This window comes from Thalia democratica, chromosome 1 (assembly GCF_965202585.1).
Source record: "Thalia democratica chromosome 1, ktThaDemo2.hap1.1, whole genome shotgun sequence".
Lineage (NCBI taxonomy): Eukaryota > Metazoa > Chordata > Thaliacea > Salpida > Salpidae > Thalia > Thalia democratica.
The window spans coordinates 47,238,721-47,254,789 of NC_139165.1; the positions used below are offsets into that span (position 1 = coordinate 47,238,721).

Below are 16,069 nucleotides of genomic sequence, written 5' to 3' on the forward strand. Positions count from 1 at the left end.
AATTTTCAGGAAATATTCCTTATATTAAAAGGAAAAAGCGTTACTTATAAATTTGAATAATTAAAAAAAAATAAAAGTTTTATCACAAAAATTAAAAAAAAAAGTGTTTTTTTTCAAAAAATAATGTTTTTACAATTTTTTTTTTTAATTTCAAAGTAACGTTTTTTTGTTATTGTATAAAGATTAGAATGTGAAAGTTTGAAGAAGATTGCCTGAAAAATGTAGTAGGAGATAGATTTTAAATAAAATAGCTTTTTTTGTTTTAGTTTTCCCTCTCCAAAGGGAACCTATTATGCTGCCCGAATTTGACTGGTCATATCTCAAAAAATAATTCGAGTTTTTTAAAACGATAAAGAGCATCTTGAAGCTTAGAAAAATCTCTATAAAATAAGATCAACTTGTAAAAAAACATGGTAAACCCCCCCCCCTATGGCCTTAACTAATTATATGTATTTTCGAAAATTTACCTATGGTTAGATTTTATGAGACACTTGCTATAATTTATAGTTAATTAGTTACGCATTATTATTTTTTAGGATACAGAAATTGTAAGTTATTATTATAAAAACGTTAAGTAGGTGATCAAAAGTACTTTAACCCTGAAGATTTTCAAGTTAAGTAATTATTACATTCTATGTTCTGCATTTATCATGTTAAAAAATGCGTATATATTAAAATAAATTAACCAGATTTAAATTGAGTTTATTTGTAGATGTTTGTTCTATTGATTACTTATTTAGATTGTTGTATTAGGGGCATATACACTGTCATCATTAATAAGATATATTTTTTTACTTTATTTCAATAGTTTCTTTAGTATTTAAGTTAAAGAACTATTTAATAGTTCGAAAAAAAATCTAGTAAAATTGTTGCCTAGTTTTGTTTTTAGATAAATTATTTTTACGTTTTGTTATAAATGGCTAGATTATCCTACAAGAATTATACAACTAATATGATAATTAAAACACAAACTAACATCTTTGTTATTAGTTTACTTCATTAGTTAATTTTATCTAAATTCTCATTTTTTATTTGAAGAAAATTTACTGTGAGCAAAATAATTTCCGGAATTCGCCAACAGTTTAAAGTATAAGCTTTTATTTTTAAATTTTCCAGTTTTATTGTATGTAACTATATTTATTTTTTAACTAATGTAACTAACAACTTAAAGTAATTTATTCAATAGATTAAAACTTCTAATTGCTTGCATTTAAAATTTTACTCATCTTTGTGTATTTACTTATCATACAAATTACAACTTGTTATCAGCAAAATACATTTTCACACAACAGTTCGGTGTTAATTTGATTGTTACTTAATTTTTTTACAGTCTTTTATCATAGTGTACATAAGTGAAAATACATGACTCCTTACAACGATGCCTCATCGTTGACGAGCAACGAGAGTGTGGTGCGGCGCAGATCTCAGAGAGCCAAAAAGAAACCGAACAGGCTGAGAGATTCGTCCTCGGAAGACGAGAACGATCCCGAAGAAGATTTAGAAGTCGGTGAAGAGTATTCTCCCGATCATGGGTCTAGAAGAAGCGTGAGTTAATATTCCGTTTATTAGTATTAGATAGTCTGCGGTTAGTATACAACAGTTTTTAAACAGTTGTTTTTCTTAAAAGTTTCCAAAGAATAAAAAATCTTACAGTAGAGTATTATTAACAACTAATTTACAAAAATATTTAAATTGTTTAAGTTTTACTGTATAAACTGGTTTACTTTTTTTCATAGATTATTAACTCAGTTTATTTAATTTCAATTTGAACATGACAAACTGGTAAATCCATACTTGTAAAGGCTAAAAAAATAGGTGTAAAGTTTTATGCTAGCTCAACTTTTAATGATAAGTTGTATTCTCTTTTACACTCATTTAGGTCTGGAGAGTGAAGGTATTTTTTTTATAAGAACAACATAAGTTTTCATAAGAAAGTTTAAAGTAAAAACTATAAGTCACTTTTTATAGAATAAAAAAAAACTAACTTATTTTTGAGATGTAGTTAATTGTATAAATAGTTTCTGATGAAAATGAACAAACCACTTTTTTTTTTCTCTCAAAAGTTTAAGAAATCATATAATCAGGGTTTCTGCTTTTATTGACTTTCCTTGATATTTGCGATTTTACAAAAAACACTTGATTTCCTTTGAAGAAATTTAGAAAAGTTAAAAAACATTTGTTTTTAAGTTTTTGCCTACTGTTAGACCAATTTTTAATTACATGTACAAATATTTTTGATATTATTTATTTATTTTGTAACAAAATATATTAGTTTTGAATATTATTTGCTTATAATCAAAGCAATTAAAGATCTAAGTTTGAAAAATTTAAGTTAGTTACAATATTGTTTTCTACAGTTAGATAAAGTACCTAGTTTTATTAAAAAGGGCTCATCAGCAAAACAATGTAGACTATTTTGCCTATCATTGCACTTGTAAAATGCTATTACTATTATGTAAGATGTATTTGTTAGATGACAAACTAGACTACTTATATTTATTTCCAAAAAGTAAACTTATTTAACTAAATTTAGGTAGAAATAACCTACACAATTTTTCATTTTTAACCATTGTGGTTTGCTAAATTGGCAATATAACTATTGCTTGAAAACTACTAAACTGATTTTAAGTTATGACTTATTTATTTTAGGAAAACGTTCATTATTTTGAAGTTTATTTTAAATCTTAAAATTACCACATCTTAAACAAGTATTTCTGATTATAATTTTTATTTGTTTAACACCCTTTTTTTGTTTTTGATCTTATTTTATATAGTTTTTACTAAGCTACAAAATGCTTTTTACAGATTTAAAAAATTCAAAATAATTTTTCAGATATAGCGGGTCAAAGTCGGAGGCAACAACAGGATCCTTATGGGAGGCGAAAACTAAAACGGCAAATAACTAGAAATCACTAAAAATCTATCTCCTCCTACGTTTTTTGAGATAACTACCTCAAATTTTTAGGAAATGTTCCTTGATATATTTAAAAAATTATGTCAGAAGGAATTTTAAAAAAATAAAAATTCTATAACAAAAAAAAAAACTTTTTTTTTGTTTATTTTTTATATAAAATTTTTATTCTTTAATTTTTCAAAAATTCCTTCTTACATAATTTTCTAAATATATTAAGGAACATTTCCTAAAAATTTGAGGTAGTTATCTCAAAAAACGTAGGAGGAGATAGATTTTTAGTGAAATAGTCTATTTTTGCCGTTTTAGTTTGCGCCTCCCATAAGGAACCTATTGTTGCCTCCGACTTTGACCGACTATATTTCAAAAATTATTTTGAATATTTTAAATCTGTAAAAAGTATTTTGTAGCTTAGTAAAAACTATATAAAATAAGATCATAAACCAAAAAAGGGTGTAAAGTTGAAAATAGTCTTTGAAACTTTTTAAGTATTGTTGTATAACTTTTAATGCAGTTAATCACATGGTGCATCTTATGAATTAAAATAAATATTTGCAGCGGTCAAAAAATGGAAGGATGAGGCAAAGAGAAAAAAATCGCCGTCCTAAGATGTTTTCTTCTCAACAGCACAATCAATCTGCTGAACCACGAAGGTAAACCATGTGTATATTTGGCCAACAACGTATATGTCTATTGAAATTTTAGAAAAGATCAATGAATTGAAGTATTACAAAATAAATAAAGTAGTGATCTTTCTTTCTTAGATATCTAATCATTAATTTTTACTTCACTGAAGAATATTTTACTTTTTTCACTGATTTACCATAAAAAAATTAATTTTATATTTTAGGTCCGGACGCACTAATGGTTTTAGCTACCGTGATCAATTTTCCAATGATGAGTCATTGTAAGTTTTCCTTTGTATATATAATTTAAACTTGTTTTATTACTATTTGTTCTAGTTGTAGAAATTCAGTCGCTAATTAGTTAAAAGCCTTATTGAAAGTGATACAAATTTATGCTAATGTAGAAAATATTGTTTTGTATTTAATATTTAAAAAAATGAATTATTTTGTTTGAAAAACATAAGCCATATTTATAAAGTTAATTTTTTATATTAACTTAAAATTCGAGCTTATATTATTCACAACAATATCAAGTGTTATGTTTTAATTAAGAATTTATTTCTTCAGCAGACCAACAAAATAAAAAGTTGCATAGTTATAAGTTAAATTACTTAAGTTACTCAACCCTCAAAAGTGCTGTTTTATTTTCATAGAAAATATAACTATTAAATTTATAATAATTATTTATAAAAATTTAATGATACATTAAAAACCTTTTACTATACTTTTCAACTCAAATGTTTCTGAAATAGTTGTTTTATCATAATAAAACTCTATGTGATAACAACTACCAAACTTAATAAACACGCTTGATAATTCAATGATATCTTTGTATATAAAAGTTTTTAAATAAATAATCTCTGTGTAAAGTTTATTTTTTTATATTAGGTTGCATATTGTAAAAACTTAAGTTAATTAATTAAAAGCCGTAGACCAAAAGCTCTTATGAGTATGACTATGTAATTATCATTATTCATTAAAATAACTTGCATTTTTTTTTTATGCAAAATTAAGTTAATCTGTATTAACATTAACTTGTTTAAACTGCACCGAAAAAAGTATAGAATTTATAGTATTTATAAAACTACTATGTTCTTTTAAACAGGCCAGACAACAACGAAAGTGTGAACTATGCCGGCTCTGTTGAACCAAGAAAGACAAGGTTAGCAAAAATTGTTTTTTCACATAATTTTCTGCATAATTTTCTGTACCAACTATCAATTTTTATTCAGATCGAAAACATCGAACAACAGCGAGACTCACAATAAAACCAGCTTCGAACAGGGATCGATGAGCGCGAAGAGCACTCCCGTGCAAAGCAGGTCGACGAGAAACAAAAGACGAAGGACCACGGAGCTGGAGTCGCTCAGGAAGGCCAACGGGTACAACACGGATGAAGTGAATATTCTTTTATTTAAAAACTTTTATGATGATTTACTCTTTTGTATAAGATATTGTGTTTGAATAAAAAGCTGTGTTTTAAGGCGCAATTAAGAAAAGTACAATAAAGGACATATTTATTGATAAATATATTTTTTTAGTTCTACTTTATTTTAGTCATTTATGTCACGTTTATTATTTATAAAGAGTTAATTTGCGATTTAAACAAATCGTCTAATAAAGTTTGGAAAGTTAATCTCTTTGTAAATTTCTCAAATTACAATTTCATTGCTACATAACTACTTACTCTTCACAACTAACAAATAACGATTTTTGTCTTGTACCACAAGTTTGAAAAACTTCAGAACCTGCCATCGCCGCGCAAGCGCAGGCTGAGAAAGCCCACGGAAAAGCGCCGCATGAACAGCAGGTACCTGCAAGATTCCGACGAAGAAACCATGAGGAGCAGCAAAAGAAAGCGGAGGAAAACCGGTTAGTTCGCAAATAGTTTTTGAATTTTTTTTAAGATAAATGCAAATCAATTAATTGATATTTTATTTATTCCAAGCTCATTGTTGTTGCTTTCTGTTTTAGAAAACAAAAATAACTTTGCAGGCTACTCATCTAGGTAATCTATACACTTTAACAGGTGGCTAAAAAACCTTGAATCCTGAAAAAACCGGAATTTGACAATTTAGGCTAAAAAAAACCTTGAATTTAAAACAATTTTTACATGTTTAGTTAAAAAACTTCGATTTGACCAAAAATATCTATCAAAGAGATTTAAAAATGTCATCGATATTTTTTTATCGCAAAACACAATTAAAGTAGCTTTACAGTATCTTTTCAATGTTGTTATACAGTTTAACACTGCCTTAAACTTGTTTTTAAAATTTTAACTAAAAATAGACCGAAAAACGTGTACTTTCAAAAACCAGTGGCCACCATGCTTTGAGCACATAACCTGTTTTATACAAATATTTTATTTAGTGATACCTTGATTTTTATATGCAAGCTTATAAAAAGTCTATATTTTTGTTCTGTTATTTATTTTACGCTGCTTTTCCCGCAGAGAAATCTCGAGAATCTGATTATGAAGAAGAAGAAGCTGGCCGAAAGTACAATTTAAGAACGAGGCACAAAGAAAACAATTTGTTTGGTAACAAAAATTCATTGTAAAAATTTTCTAAGTTAAAAATGTATTGTAAATTACTTGAAGGTAGCTTATGAATTCAATTGTCTAGCTGAGTTAAACATTTGTATTAAAAGTAGGTGTTAGATTTGCTTGGGGTTGCTGTAATCTGACAAAAAGTTATTCCTGATATTGAAAAATTTCAAATCATAATATAAATTTAATTTGATTCAAAAATGAACAATTGTGACACTAAATATAACTTTTTAATTACAACGTTAAGTAAAATAGAAACTTAAACTGAATTTTGAAAACTAACAAAAAACTAAGTTTTTTGGTATATATTTTTTGATTTATACTTGAAGTATAAACTGTTATATACGTATATTTTAAATGATGATTTAAGTTGGGTTTAAATGATTTTTATTAAACAATTCTCTTGTGTAAATGTATACTTTTTGTTAGACTACGAAAAATGTATGGGAAGACGGAAAGCATTATTAGGCGGTGACATATCAGCAGGAGCTAGGAATAAAAGAAACGTTAGTTTAGTTATTTAGCTGCACTTTGAATTTTTTATTTTTTATCAGAATCAAAATTTTAAAACAAATTTCTTAAAAATGTTATAGTTGATAAGAATTTATAAAAGTTAATTATCTTTTGAAATGAATGATTGAATTTATCACTGAAAATGTTTAGGGTGGAAATTCAAAGAAAACTATGAACATGTAAGTTGTAAAATGTAGATTTGGCTTTTAACATTAGTTATGTGGTTTAATTTCCGTTTATTTTACTCATTGCTTACCCATTATATGGGTAATATAGATATTTTAAAATAAAACTTGATTAATTATTGTTATAAGTTCTTGCATTTCTAATATTTAAGTACTCTTAAAAATAATTTTATGTAGTTTCACAGGTGTCATAATTAAAATGCCGTTTTTAACCAAATTTTAATCACAACTATTTGTACATTCTGTTAAGTAGTAAATGTAAATCAAATAGCTTCCCGATAAACTTCACCCGTAAAGATTTCGAAGAACGTGGATTTACTGCACCGGCGAATGTTGATACTATGAGCAGATTCGACACCACTGTAAGTTTAAATTCAAAGTTATAATTACTGTTCGTAAAACGTAACACCAGGGTTTTTGAAAGGAGCAATAACTTGAAATTTTGAGCAGTTATAGATTTTTTACTCTTTTGTTCAATTCAATATTTGACCTTGAGGTAAGATTAAACATAAAAGTCCATTTTGCTAATGTAAAATATACAAAAAAAACTTGTGTTCTTAGCACAGGATTTTTTTAAATGGGCAATATTTTGGGCAAAAAAATAGTAAAGAAACGATATCTGATAAATGGGGAGATAATGAAAATGAGCTTGAGATACTCTGCATAAAATGAATTATGCTTTAGTATTTTCTTTTTTTTAATAATATTTTTAAAAGTTAGTTTATATATATTCAAAAACTAGTTATTTTATCTTTTTAATAAATCTGGACAGTTAAAAAGCTTAGTGCATACTACAAGCCTAAAATTTATTATAAAAAAATCTGATTTAACTTGTGTTATAAAATATTTTATTCACATTCTTCAAAGTTAAAATTTTTTTTGCCTCAGATTGATTTCGATTCAATTGGTGGATTGGAGACTCAGAAAGCTATTCTTCAGGAATCGCTGGTTGCTCCTCTCAACTACAAAGAAACCTTGAACCGCCTCAACTTGGCCCCTAGAAAGTAAGCAGGATACGGAAAATTAAATAAATTAAAACATCATAATAATTACGTTGTTTCATGATGTTTTTTATTGACTAAATTTTTATTTTAATTAAAGTATAAACTGTTGTGATGTTTTCTATGTGACAAATTTCATAAAACTCTCTAGTATAAAATAAATTTCTAGTAAAAAATAAATAAAAAACTAATAAATCTTAAAATAAATTAAATAAGTATAAATTTCCTCTAGTATAAAATAGGTGTTATGTAAGTAGCTTAGTTTTTTAATAAGATATATATTAATATTAAATTCACTTTATTCACGTTAAACTTGTTTAATTACAGACATAATAAGGTCGCTCCATAGTAAACACTGACTCTTAATTAACTATTGATTAAATTTTCAGGGGAATTCTTTTCCACGGATCTCCGGGTACAGGTAAAACGCATATAGTGAGAGCGCTAGTCAACGAGTGCAGCAGGGTGTCCAAGAAGAAGTACGCGTTCTTTCAAATAAAAATTCCCGATCTGCAAAGCAAGTGGATTGGCGAGGCGGAAAAAAATCTGCAGAGCATTTTCGAAGCCGTTTGTTTTTTCACTTGTTGCTTTTTATTTAACTTGGATTTTGAATAAAACTTTTTTTTTATGATTTTTGTTAATTTGTATAATTTCTAAAGTATATAAATCTTTTTTAAAACCTAACACTTTTGTAAAAACGAATTAACTGCCTTGTAGTTGAAATTTTATAATACTTTAAAAAGCATGTGAAGTAATAAAAGTATTTTGCATCAACGCTCAAACCCTTACCACCGTTGTTAACGTGCGCAGGCGAGAGAGTTCAAGCCGTCGATAATAATGATGGACGAAGTGGACGGGTTGTTTTCCCAACGAACGCAGAACGAGCGCTCCGACTACAACAACGGTCTGGTGAACACCCTCCTGTCCCTCCTCGACGGCCTCGAAGTCAACAACGACGTTTTCGTCATCGGTTTGAAATTTGCAGCTTTTTATAAAAACTTATGTTCAATGTTTTCATTCGCTTCTCATTTTTAAAATAATCAATCTCTTAGTGATTAGTTGTAAAATTAAAGGTGCAACAAACCGGCCCAACGCCATTGATGCAGCCGTGAGAAGACCGGGAAGGTTTGACAAGGAAATTTGCTTCCCACTTCCCAACGATCAAGTTTGCACATTTTATCTACTCTTACTGTAATTTAGTAAAATGCTAACTGTATAATGTTTTGGTACCGTGTAAAGTATTTCATCTTTATTAATTAGCTTTATTAATTGCGAAAGTCTATTTGCTCTAAGCTATAAGATTCAACAATTTTTACAGCAACGGTTGGAAATACTGAAGATTCACACGAAGACGTGGGAACCGAAAGTTTCCGACGGCATCCTGCAGAAAGTCGCAACTCAGACGGCTCGCTTCAGCGGCGCCGACCTCAAGTCGGTCTGCCACGACGCCGCCATGATCGCCGTCAGAGATTCAGCAAAAACGCAATCCCTCACCCTGGACAACGTGGCCAACCTGAAGGAGACCAGCAAGATCCAGGTGCTGGATGTTCACTTTTTCAAGGTAAGTTGTTATTGAGTATTCCATTTAAAATAAGATGTCATTAATCAACTGAAGATCTCTTTTAAATTGTTTTTTTGATGAGGTTTAAACAATTGGAGTGATATTATTCTCCTTATTTATAACTAAGAAGTTTAAATGTAATTTTAAAATTTAAAAGTATAAAGGTTATCTTTGTTAAATTGGTATTTTTCATGCTTGAGTGGAAGCAGAATTAACTTAAATATATTTTGAAGGCTTTGAAAAATGTGAGTCCGTCAATAATGAGAGGGTTGGAAGGCAGCGAGCCGGTTGACAAACAAATCAGCAGATTGCAATCAAAGCAGCTCGAAATGACGCTGAAACTTATTCAAAAAAGTTTGCCTGTCGTTGGAGGTAAGTGTTGAGATTTTGAGTATTAAATTAAACTGATGAAATTATACATACAAATTTACAATTATATTTTTACCATTAAAGCTTTAAAATCATTACATGCAGAAAAGTCCAAAATACTCCGAGATTTAGAGAAAGTCGAGAAGCCATTGGAGGAAAAGTCGGAGTATAGTGCATCAGATAAAAAAATGCTAGAAGAATTGACCTGTGATCTCATGTATTCCAATCCTGCTACCTCAAAATACGCTGACTACATCACTTCGTATGTTGACCTTTAATAAATCTGACATTTCATCAACGAAACTGATAAAAAAAACTTTTTTTTAATTTTTTATTAAAACTGTTTTTTCTACTTAGTCTTACCAACAGTAAACAACTGGTGTTCCAACCTCGCCTAATCATACAAGGCGACACTTCAACCTGCCTTCACATGAACTTCATTCCTTCGCTTCTCGAAGACTTGGAAGGATTCTCCCACCACAAGATAGACATTGACGTTTTGAACTACCAAAGCAATTTATCAGCTGCTTACAGTACCATAACCAGTGTAAGTTTTTTATTTTTTTAATGTTGATATATTATTTTGCCAGTATTTAATTTAATAATGGCTATTTATTATATTAAAAAACTTAAAAAAGAAAAATAGCCTCGTATTTTTTTTTTGTTAAATAATTTTCTTAAAATCAGTTTAAGCTCTGTTGTAAAATATAAAAGTGTTGTTTTATATTTGTATTTAAGATAAACCTACATTGCAGTTTTGATTATATTGTATAAATTAAAAGTTAAACATATTTTGGCATTACTAATAAATGTTATACCTACAAATATACATATACATGTCGAATGCAGATTGTAGCCGAAGCAGTTTCATCATCTCCAAGCGTGATTGTCGTTGAAAAGCTCGATTTCATCAGAAAAGTAACAAACGATCATGTGATGGAGCACCTCAAAGAAAAGTTGCAGGAAATCAAGCCTTGCAGCAATGTTCTGGTCATCGGTTAGTCGTTTGCTGCTGTTTTTAATATTTATTTATTTTTAGGTTGGACTTTGACCTTCTTAATAAACCTTTTAACCCATCAATTGTATGATTATCTGTGTTGACTAAAAAATTTGCTCAATTTAATAGGTAAAGACAGGAACGTAAACAATATTGTTTAGTGCAGTTTTACTATTTTAAAAATATTTCCAAGGTCTGATTTTTTCTCATCAAAACAAAGTATCAAATAGAATATTCAATTTGCACTTTTATTATTACTTGACCCGTCAACTAAAAACTTTCGAAACAGCCACGGTGAAAGACGAGTGCGTGCTGGAAGAAAAGTGGTTGAACGACATATTTTCGAGGAGGCTGGGAAGGAGCGAGTACTGCCTCCGCCACCCCAACGCCCAAGAAAGAAGGGAATTTCTCGCTCCCATCTTTAAAAACTCCGTCTTTCGGATTTTCTGCCAGGAAGCAATTGCTTCTTGTTATTTTTTTTTAAATACTTGTTTCTAGACGTTTATTGTAATTGTTCTCTTAAACTAATTGCTTAATCCAAGTGTATAAACACATTGTTTTAGAATTTTTTAAACTTGTAAAGTTTATCATCTATTCTCAAACTAAATTTAACTTTTAAAATATTTAACTTTTAAAATTTTTAATAAATTAAGATAATTTAAATAATTTTGTTTAAAAAGATTCTACTTGCTTTTTTTGCTTATTCTAAGTTTTGAAAAAATCCATGTATTCACAGTCAAGCAAGTAAAGGAGCGCGAAAGACTGCGCAAGGTGCGCAGAGAGGAGCAGAAGAAATTGATGGAGGAAAAGAAGAATGAAGAGGTGTACGAGTCGAAAATGATGGACAAAATAAAGAACCACCTCAACACCTCCATGCAGCTGCTGTTTGCGGTGAAAGATAATGATGTTTGTGATTGTTTTTATCTATTTAGTACAGGTTGCCACTTTATTGGTCTAGTTTAAAAGAATTTACTGTGTCAAGCTGCTTAAAACTTTGTTGAGCAATATAAAAAATATTGACTCAAGCTATTTATAGTTTTTTTTCTAAGGCCAAATTGCATTAATTTTTTAGACCTCTGGCCTAATTTTATCTTAATGAACTTAGTCATGATATTTAATAAGTTATGTAATCTATTTTTAACAAACTATGGCTTTTTTACTTAGCTATTTTCATTCTTAATATTAAGGCTTAGTAAGCAATTTATATATTCCCCATTTAGGCCATTACCATTTTATCCTTAGTTTTTCTTTGGCTCAGGCTAGTTTTCAATGCTTCAAACTGTTTTTTTTTGTTTCAAAGAGTGGCAACCCTGTTATCAGTTTGTTAAAATTAACTGACCTATTCTTAATTGGAAAGTTTTAGTAAAGCTCATATAGTTATTATCTTCGTACAGTACTTGATTATACTAAGAATATCGAAACCTTTGCAACACATATCAAAACCTCATTTACCAACCTGCAACACATTCAAACAGTTCAAAGACATCTTCCTGAAGCTGGTCGATCCGGACGACGTGGATGATTACTACAGGCACGTGAAGGAGCCCATGTGCTTGGAGTACGTGCAGCACAAGATCGAGCACGACATGTACGACAGCAGCAAGCAGTTCATCGGTGATCTTCAGCAGATAGTCGACAACGCCAAGGAGTACAACAACCCGGAAGACAGCTCCGGTTATTTGCTTTGTAACAGTTTCCCCTAAAAACTAAAACTTGTTTATTATTAGATAAATGTGTAACAAGCAGTATTTTTTTCATTCATACCTTATTTTTTCTCGAAAAGTTATTTATTACGCCTTAAAAGCCTAGCTTTGTAATAATTACTAATAACTGTATATGGTATTTAACAACAAGTTATTTTCACTCAGGTGCTGAAGTTCTTGAAGAAGCAGACAAGCTCGAGAAATGGATCAATGAAGTGGGCGTGAAAGAAGGCAATAATCAAGAAATAACTGAAGCGTTTTCCTGGGTGAAAGAGTACAGAGATAGAAATGGACTTAAAAGCCCGTTTGTCAGGTACCAAAAGTTGGACGAAGTCATGAAATTAGGTACATTTTTGTTTCAACACTTAAACTTAAATCATTTGTGAAACTTTTCTTCAGTTTTTCTAAATTACCTAAAGTTTTAAATTAACTATGTGTTTAAAATCTTACACAAGTTCGGAGTTTGTAAGCGTACATGCATTTTTGTATGCTAGTTTTGTATATCTAATTATCTACTTTCAAGCTAAAAAATTGATAAAAATAGTTATTGTTTTACAGCTGAAAGAATGGAAAAAGAAAGAAGACACCGTAAAAGTCAAAAGTGGGCAAATGGAAAGTTGGCTAATAACCCTGTAAGTATGACAAAAGTAATCTCGTTTTTTTAAATAAGTTAATGTAAGGATTTATTCAGGTAAATTTGTACTATATTTATAGTTTTACATTTGAATCAATAACAAAAAGTATTTTTTGATAAAACAGGATCGCCACTCGAGACTGGTCGACGACACGACGGACAGCGAAGACGATCAACCCGTTGCCAAGAGAAACCGCCGCAACCGCTTTCTTGACGACGAGGCCGAAGAAGACAACCGGTGAGTTGCACTTGATTTGTTGTTAACACTTGAAGTGGTGAGTTGTTATAAATATTTGTTGTAACAGCTTCCAAGTGACTGAAGACGAGAACAGCAGATCGTCGCACTCTAGCGTGACCAGCAAGTCTTCGCGGGAAAGCGACAAGTCAGAAGTTTCACGCTTCAACGAGCAGCTGCTGGCGGGAGGGGGAGACATGAGCATGTCGCAAACCTGCCAATCACAAGACAGCGTCAACGCCGATGTGTGCGTCAACGCTGAAGGTTTGTGAGTTTAAGTGGTTAAGGGGGGTAAGGGACTTTGTACATGTTGGTTTTACTTTAAAGATCTTAAACTTGGCTAACAGTTGCTTTCAATCGTTTCTCATAATGAAAATTAGTTTTTGAGGTATGAAGGGATAAATTTGGATAGTCAATAAGATCCTTATGGAAGGGCTAAATTAAAAAGGCTATTAAATTAAAAGTATATCTTTACCTACAGTTTTTAAGCAATAATTCTCAAGCTTTTTCAGTATAGTCTTAGCTTAATACTAAACAATCATGTTGTAGGAATTTTTAAAATTATGTATTTCATTTTAGAATCACCGCGCAAAAACTCCTGTGTGAAAAATTCCCCGGAACTGAAAGTGGAAGTGAGCAGCTTGCCGGGTTCTCCGACGCAGTTGAACGAAGACCTGCTGAAGAGCAACTCGATGCCGTCGGCTCCGTTCATGCGGGCTTGCGAGCCGCTGTTCATCTGCGATCAGAAGAAAGTCGACTTCCTCTACGACCTCGTCGTGCAGGTTTGTTTTTTTGTTAAATCTTTTTGTTAATACATCTCTACGACGTAAAACAAAAATTTAATGTTTTTTTACAGAAAACGGACGGTTATTCCGCTTTGGAAATGTGCCAAGTTTCTTCGACCTTGAACAGATTCTGCTCTGTTTTTGTTGGGAAAAGAAACAAACGACCACTGTTAGATGTAAGTTTTATTTGAGGATATTTTATCATAGCTATGACTTATTTTAAACCCTTTATTTATACTTTAGATGATAGAAGCTTATACAGAAAATGAACTTGTCTAACGTGATGAAAAGATAGGCAATAAACAATTCCAAAACCACAGTGCATTTACTACCTTATAAATTTTTATAAAGTTTCTACTTATATGTTTCGTCTTAAGATGTGGCTTTTCATAGTTTTATGTTTTTTAAATGTTTACAAGACTAGTTTTTCGTTGTGTGTTTTCATTAATTTATACAAACTTGTATAGTTTTTGTTTGTCGTTAAAAAACGTGCCTGTCTTTAGATTTCTTTTTGATGGTAATGAGTTGTTAATAAACAGCGCTAGTCACCTATTAAAAATACTGTCGTTTTTTGCGTAATTATAACAAAAGTTTTTAAAACTTAAATGTTTGTAACATAAGTACAATTTACACTTAGTAACTTGAGGTATTTATGTATTTTTATCGAAAATTTTAAACCTTAACAAGTTAAGTATTATGTTAGAAGCTATTATCAATAATTCTAGTATTTTTATTTTAAAAGTTTGATTTTATGTAATTTCGGATGATTTAGATGATTATTATACAAAAAACAGTTAAAAAAATGTTAAGCTACCTTTTTAGTTCTTTCTGAAAAAAACATTTAAAATATTAAGCCAGTTGTAGTGGAACTATATGCACAAAAAATGTTTGAATGTCTTTAATTTTTTTATTACTAGAATAAATATTGATTGAACTAAGCACATTAAATAAAATATAGTTTGATAAACCTCAAAACATTTAAATGTTTTGAAAGTTGAATAATTTAAAAGAAACATAAACAACTTAAGATATTTGAAAAGTTAAATAAGAAATAAAATTTAGTTGACCTATACTAAAAACTATGCATTTTTTACGCTTTTACTTAAAAGTTTTCAAATTTTCTGAACTGAACATATAGTATTTTGAACGGGGAAATTGCAAAATAAAAAGTACATAATTATACAATCTTAGTACAGTAACTTCTCGCATCTTTACGCACTCGTGACCTTACGCACTTACGTTTAGTTACGCATTTTAGAATTCTAAAAAATAAAATAAAAATTCTATTGCACAAATGAGATTTACTGTATAATTCTAATTTAAAATATGTTTTTAAATGCTAACTCACCTCTCTATATCGTTAGACTTAGTAAACTTATGTTCCTTGACTAATTAAAAAACATTTAGTTATACCTCAGTATATCAGAAATTTTTATTAACAATAAGATTAAATTAAAATCCTGAAAGAAATAGGACTGCGTTAAATAATAAAAGTATAATGAAACAATAAAAGTTTAAAACACAAATAAGTAATACAGCACTCTTGCACTATATATGAATAAACATCTAAAAAAGAAATCTAATGAACTTCCTAGATAAAAGAAGCAGTGATACTTAATAAATATAGAGCTTACACTTAACACAAATCTCAATTTTTTTAGTACAGGTATAACTGATTTTCATTTGACCTTTTTTTTAAGTTGTTCTTCTGTAACATTTGCTTTGCACAGCAAGCGTTGAAATTTTTCGCAATGCAAAACAACTTTATCCTTATGTGGGCAAAGATCAAATTAAAAAAAGTTGTAGTAACATAAACAATTGTTATTTAACATTTTTCTTTTATTTGTATATTTTTGGTCAAAAAATTTTTGTTCAAAAGAAATCCATTACAGCACCAAATGCATATTTTTGTAAAAGGCTAAAGAAACAAAATTTGTTATAGAATAGACACGACACCATTTCTTAATTGTAAACAAATGCTTAATTATAAATTGAATTTGC

General features: G+C 29.5%; 1 protein-coding gene across 1 annotated transcript; it reads left to right on the top strand.

Annotated features, from left to right (window-relative positions):
* The first annotated feature begins 1,338 nt into the window (after nucleotides 1-1,338).
* LOC145829789 (ATPase family AAA domain-containing protein 2-like) lies at nucleotides 1,339-14,613 on the top strand. The gene is made up of 29 exons (XM_082937659.1): nucleotides 1,339-1,545; nucleotides 3,470-3,564; nucleotides 3,762-3,818; nucleotides 4,643-4,699; nucleotides 4,770-4,935; nucleotides 5,283-5,409; nucleotides 5,990-6,076; nucleotides 6,515-6,591; nucleotides 6,749-6,777; nucleotides 7,055-7,145; nucleotides 7,672-7,787; nucleotides 8,174-8,351; nucleotides 8,595-8,754; nucleotides 8,858-8,949; nucleotides 9,103-9,345; nucleotides 9,579-9,717; nucleotides 9,820-9,976; nucleotides 10,084-10,261; nucleotides 10,564-10,711; nucleotides 11,001-11,180; nucleotides 11,448-11,617; nucleotides 12,187-12,385; nucleotides 12,580-12,759; nucleotides 12,973-13,046; nucleotides 13,174-13,286; nucleotides 13,354-13,547; nucleotides 13,863-14,065; nucleotides 14,140-14,244; nucleotides 14,312-14,613. The coding sequence occupies exons 1-29, from the start codon at nucleotides 1,363-1,365 to the stop codon at nucleotides 14,345-14,347; spliced, it is 3,834 nt and encodes a 1,277-aa protein (XP_082793785.1). The 5' UTR covers nucleotides 1,339-1,362; the 3' UTR covers nucleotides 14,348-14,613.
* Nucleotides 14,614-16,069: the final 1,456 nt, after the last annotated feature.